Consider the following 6,335-nt stretch of genomic DNA (forward strand, 5'->3'; position numbering starts at 1 on the left):
TCTATCCCATTACAGAAAAACTTTAATTAAAGATTTCTTTAAATTCAACACAGAACAAAAGATATGTATGGGCATATATGTAAATGTACATATATGGTAAGCTCTCATTTTTAAGATGATACTATAAACTTATTTTTAGAAAGATGCACATATCCATAAAACAACTGTTATTTACAGGATAAAAAGATGGCATCACAATTTTATACTGCTTTACAACTCATACATTGATAATTTGTTGTCAAGACTTTACATTTTAAAAACTGAAACACTTTCAATTGGAAACCAACCTAAAAATAAACAGACATAATTCTGAAAGACAGGAGGTCTCTCCCTTGTTTGATTATGCCTCAGTGTACAGTAATAAAATGATTTGTGTGGAGGTGATATAATTCATATAAAAATGACAACCTCTACTAAGCTTTTTGTTATGGCACTTCAATATATCAGTGATTTTCTAACCACTAGATTTACTTATAATCACACCACAAACAAGAATCTGTTAGCAAAACATATACTAAATAGTAAAGAAAATTAATCCATCCCTATGTTTGTAAAGTCTGTATTTGTTTACCTGATAAACATCCCCAAGCTCTCTTTAACTGAATACTTCTAGTAGCTTCAAAATGCAGTCAGAGATTTCCAGATCAGACCCTGGACCTCTCAACCAGATTTTGCAATTGAGCCCCGACTTTTAGCATGTCTTAACACAAATTTAAGTTATTATGAAATATCCCAAACAAATGAGAACAGAGGCATATGGACATCAAATAATTAGCTGTCTTAATCTAGTATCCATCTCAGAAAACCTAGATAGTTTCCATCAACTTTCTGCGGTGCTGGTAAAGAGTCAGGTCACTACTCCTAAAGGATTCCAAATAGGACAAGGCAGGACAAGGCAGCTACTGTCAAACCAATCCTAAATATTAGTCAACACATTCCTCTACCCATAAGTCTCCAGAGAACCAAAGCCAGACTGGTCTTAAATGTGGTAACAGTTCCTCTCAAGGTCAAGGCCAAAAATATTTCCTGAGTCAAATAGGAATTCCTGGTACTGAAGTACATCCTTATAGGCCTTTTCTAGAAACATGAATTTTAAATGGGTTCCAGGAGTTATTAACTGGACAGCTGAACATAAGATATTTAACACACGAACCCATTACATTACTGTGGGCAGAGAGCCAGGCTCAAGAAGATGAACCACACCAACAGCACATTTCACAGAAAATAGGGAAACTACAGAAAACACCACAGAAATCAATGAGTACTAAAGGCTGAAATGACAAGACAAAATTCATTTATCTTATAAACTTATAGGTCATTGAACTATTAGTATTTTTTAAAAAAAACAAACCTGCATCCAGAGTTACTGAAATTGTTCTTTTTTTTTTTTTTTGGTTTTTCGAGACAGGGTTTCTCTATGTAGCTTTGCGCCTTTCCTGGAACTCACTTGGTAGCCCAGGCTGGCCTCGAACTCATAGAGATCCGCCTGGCTCTGCCTCCCAAGTGCTGGGATTAAAGGCGTGCGCCACCACCGCCCGGCCTTGAAATTGTTCTTATTGCACACCCGTACATATCTCTTTATGCAGACATACAAGAACATGTAAATGAGATTTACTAAAAGAGAATCAATGTATAACAAAAACCAGTATTAAGCTTGATAAATCAATCCTTCAATCACACATTCTAAGATGATAAAATAGTCTGTAAAGGACTAGCTATAGAATTACACGTGCATGCTATGTAACTAGATACAAAAATACAGTTTCCATTATATAATATTATATTTGAAGACACTAGAAAATTGTACAGCAAAAACTTTCAAAAGTTTTGAAATACTTATTTCACCTTAAAACCTTCAAAGCACCTAAAATTAGTAGTATCCAAGGTGTTATTGACTTTAATGTTGTTCCTATTTTCCTTGTGAAAAGGGGACAAGTAAGAAGCTGAGCTCAAATGACACACTTCCAACTAGTCTCCAGCACCAACTGTGAAAATCTGGTAGACAGAAAAGAATTTGAATCCAACTTCCTATATGAAAGTAGAACCTTTGCCTCTTTATTTTGTTCTCTAGGATTTTTACACTGTCCTCCCAAATGAGACAATTTACAAATACTTCTAAAGGCTGATATTCTATGGGAGGGGAAAAGATTTTTACTTAAGGTGTGAGAATGTACTTTAATTCTGTAGGGGAAGGTTCAGTAAATCAACCAGCCCGAAACCTGATTCATTCTTGTGTAGACATTGTTTTCTCTTGGGTGAAATTTCATATTTAAAATCCTACAAACAAGGGGGATCTGAGAATCCTGCCTAGAAGAAAGAAAAAGCCTTAGAATATCGATTTGCAAGGACCTAAAACCTGTTTTAAGCATTCAAGTACTAGATGGTCTTTATGGTGCCTTTCAGTTCAAATCTTGCTTAATTCTCTCGGTAATTTTACCATACTATTCTTGGAGCCTTGGTAATTACATATAGAACACAAATGAGATAGAAAATTCAGAGTTAAAGCTGTCATTACTAAACCTAAGTAAACATTGCAGACAGAAAGATGGCAGTAAAATAAAACATTCTGAATTAGGGAAATGGAGAACATGAGTAGGTCACAGCCCCAGGAATGAAATACACAACAAAGTCGGGCAGGAAAGTGGACAGAGTGGGCAACGCCCCCCCCCCAGTCCCTTAAGCGGCAAGCAACCCACCCAAGTAATACACTTCTCTCCTATTAATTTGATTTTCCACCTACCTGAAGTAACCAACCACACTGGAAATACATGACAACTGCAAAGTGGGTCCTCTAATTTCAGTATGTCCTGTCGTTTATTAACAGTTTTCCTACTTTACATCCTAATAGTAAATTCACATATTTAACATCATAAAATGGTGGGACATCTCACCCCTATATTGTGACTCCAGCACTTCTGGACCAGACAAAGCTGTGGAGTGAGTCTGTGGCTGTTTTCTGGACATAGGCTGCTTTGACTTTCACCCCCTGTCACCTAATGATATAAGCACTAATATTCAATGGATCTCCGACTAGGAGACCAATATTCCCAGCTGGTAAAAAGCTTGGTCGTCCGACGGAGTGCTTCAGCAGCAGCAGAGAGAAAGGTGGCTATACAGGGCGGTACCTTCGCCACACGGAGCAGTACCGGGCAGCCTCTGGTAAGTTTTCTTCCCTGCGGTGCACTAAATCACGCTGCCAGCCCCGCGGCCCTACCCCGCCCTATTACGGAAAGGAGTGAGAGCAGCTAGCCGAAGGACAGGCGGACAGCTCCAGGCTCCCATCGCGAGTTGGCTTCCTCCCGGGCGCCGCTTCTCCGGGCAGTGGCCGCCTCTCCGGGGACAAACGCGGTTGCCAACTTTGCCGCCGCCCCCTCCTCCGCACAAACATCCCAAACTTTGCCACTGCCTCACCTGGAGGCTCGGTACTAGCCCCCGGGAGCCGGCTGACCTTCACGCCCGCCCTAAGCCGGCCCTGGCCCCTCTGCCGCCCCCAGCTCTCCTGGGAAACCCCTGGGGCGGGGACACCCGGCAGCCCGATCCCCGTGCCACAATTGACCCTCTGGACCCTGAAAGCCCAGGAATCCGAGTCTCAGGCTAGCCACTCACCATTGGTAAAGGGCTCCATCTTCGCCCCGCCGTGGGTCCTCACAAGCCAAGCGCCCCAAGCTTCCTACTACGAGAGCTGAAGCGGCCCTGCCGACTGAGCATGCCCAGCGAGGCCTCTGAGGACTGGCGGGGAGGTGCGGCGAGGGGCGGCGCCGCTCTATCGAGCGGCAACAACACCTTCGTTCCGGGTTTTCGCAACTGCTGCAAAAAGGACCCACTGAGGCGTGGACTCAGAGCGCAGCTCAACCCCTGGCCTACTCGGCCAAGAGGCGAGGGAGGGCCGTGCAGGGCTGGGGCGGGGCCTCTGCAAGCCCCGCCCCCAGCGGCATACTTGGGGCCGCGGAGCTCTCAGTGCCGCAGAGCTGTACCCGGGTTCCAACAACTAGTGCACCTACTGCGTTCGTCTGTGTTCCGGGTGCCGCAACCCCAGCACTGAGCCCGGAAACGCGGCCGGTGGGTAGCGAAGGGGCTGTCGCTAAATTCGCGATCTGAAAGCAGGGCAGGGCCAGGGATCGTCGGTCTCTGTGGTGAGCTAGACCCCGGGACAGAGCTCTTCCTCACCCCTGGAGGGAGCCCTGCGGCGCTTGTCGGCAAGACTTCCTTCTAGAAGCTGAGCGCCTGGCTGCTGCTGCAGCTACAAAACCCCTGATCCGAGGGAGGGAGGGGCCCCGGCCAGTTCTTTGCTCTTTGCTTGGGGCCTGGCCTAGAGATGAGAGCAGATCACAAAACCCGGCGCGGGATACAGGAGAACGGACCGTCCGCGAAGAGATTGTGGGCCGAGGCCCGCCAGCCCGGTCCCGTCCTAACTCGACACTTGCGAGTCCCTTGCTCTCAGCCACCAGGGCTCGCGGCTTGGCCCTGCAGGGCTAAACCAGAGGAAGCTAAATTTCCCCTCCCCCAGGACTTGCGCCATTGCCTCGGGCCCCGAATCCCCATTGTTTCCGGTGACAAATCGGGGCAGCCCCCACCAGCCTGGGAGACCCCTAGAGACTGTGTGGCCCAAGAGCCCCCGAAAGGATCTCAAGGGTGTTTGCTCTTCCCTCTCCGACTGCCGGGCACCAGTACCCCGAGGTGAGGCCTCTATCCCTCCCAGCAGCAGCAGCCACAGCTCCTCTGCTCCGCCGCCTCCTCTCCCCCCCACCGCATAGCCTTGGCCCCTGAGGCGACTTGGCTTGGCCTGGGCCTCACAGCGCTGGCCAACTGTCACACACTCCTCCCAGGCTGTCAACCCTGGCGTCTGGTGCAAACAAACCTGGGCTTGCACAAATATCCTGGGCAAAAGAGAGGAGGCAGTGATGTTGTTCAACCCATGAGGAAATTCGAATTACGTTCTAAGAAGTAAAACCGAAGTACGATATTTTTAAGACGTCAATACTCCCTACTCCCCACTCCTGATTTACAACGTCCTATGAATACCAACTGTACTTGGAGTAACCCCTAAACTCCTTACCTAATTCTGGGGCGACATCAACATGCCCGTAATTTGCTGGACCCTGAGGCCTTCATGAGATTCCCAGAAGGTGCCAAGTTTCATTCAGCATTGTTAACCATTCCTTTATGAAAGATCCTTGCAAAACTGTTCTGCAGCTTGGTGTTTTGTTTGTTTACTTCTTCCTGTCGTTTTCTTAGCTCAAATGTCACCCCTGCTGAGAATCCTCTGGCCACACACCTAAAATAGCAGCAAGCACAGTAGACTCTATAAAGATTTCTCCTGCAGGTTTTTTTCAGAGCACTCAAAGCTGTCAAAAGCTAATTGTTTATCAGCCATCCTCTTAAGAATGCAAATTCTTTGGGGCAGCCTTTTGCCTTTTTTAGGGCTGTGTCCTAATTCCTAAATATTTTAAATAACTACAATATAGTGTTTAGAGTTCTAATTTACTGCCCATACTGAAACCTTTCCAGTAAATGTCTTTATAGTGAATGTCTCCAATGGTTTCGTATGTGGTCAATATAGAGAAAATGTTCATCACGTCATATCTCAGTACTGCTTTGGTCTTTTCACTGTGTGGAAGATAGGCCGAGCCCTTAGGCTGGTCCCCATCTCAGAGTAATTCAGAACCAAAAACAGAAAGTGAACCATAGGAACTCTTGTATTCATGGATTTTGTTGAAATGAGCCTGGTTCACCTTGGTATTGCTTAAATAAGAAACTCCTCCCTATTAGGTCATTTTATGTTCCTTTGGTGTTATTTTTGTTGCCAGAGCACTCAGTAGCAGAGATATTTAAAACTCCACAGCTTGTTAAATCACCTTACCTCACCTGTAGGCTATAGTCTATCATGCTTTTAAGTGTGAATCACATTATCTTGGGTTTTGTTTTAAATTTTTCTGGCTCTGAAGACTTTGTGGTAAAGTATTTCACAATTTGCATTCATAAATTTGAGGGAACCAAGAGATTTCCTTGACAAGGGGGCTATCTCTTTACATCTCTTGCATATAATCTCTTCTATTCAGGAATACAAGCAAAGACACTGAGGACCATTTAGCCTTAGGACTTTGTTTTGCAGGCAAACAGTAAATAAAACCAACATATTTCAGAATCCTGCCTAGCCTTATAGGGCTAATATCAAATTTTGTTCTGTCAAATACTGTTTTATATTTGACTTTGTAAAGTCTTTTTGAGGGAAAGTGATTACAGGTTTTTGCTCTTGCAGTTTATTATGTTTCTATCTTTAATGTTTTCTTTCTGCCACACAGATTCACTTTTTTTATTTTAAGGGTCTAACACTT

The 6,335-nt window shown here is 44.9% G+C and overlaps 1 protein-coding gene across 2 annotated transcripts in view; it reads right to left on the bottom strand.

The window, feature by feature from the left end:
• The window catches only part of Lnpep (leucyl and cystinyl aminopeptidase), a 98,952-nt gene extending 93,677 nt beyond the window's left edge, over positions 1 to 5,275 (bottom strand). Inside the window, exon 1 of one of the 2 annotated variants that reach the window (XM_006975937.4) lies at positions 5,057 to 5,275. Coding sequence is in view for 1 of the 2 variants with exons in the window: in XM_006975936.4 (XP_006975998.1) it covers positions 3,607 to 3,625 (19 nt within the window). In the remaining variant the exon portion in view is untranslated. Of the gene's footprint in view, positions 1 to 3,606; positions 4,259 to 5,056 lie in introns of those variants that run through there. The other variant, XM_006975936.4, reaches the window with a different exon arrangement.
• Positions 5,276 to 6,335: the final 1,060 nt, after the last annotated feature.

The sequence above is a fragment of the Peromyscus maniculatus genome, chromosome 16 (assembly GCF_049852395.1).
Source record: "Peromyscus maniculatus bairdii isolate BWxNUB_F1_BW_parent chromosome 16, HU_Pman_BW_mat_3.1, whole genome shotgun sequence".
NCBI classification, from domain to species: Eukaryota; Metazoa; Chordata; class Mammalia; order Rodentia; family Cricetidae; genus Peromyscus; species Peromyscus maniculatus.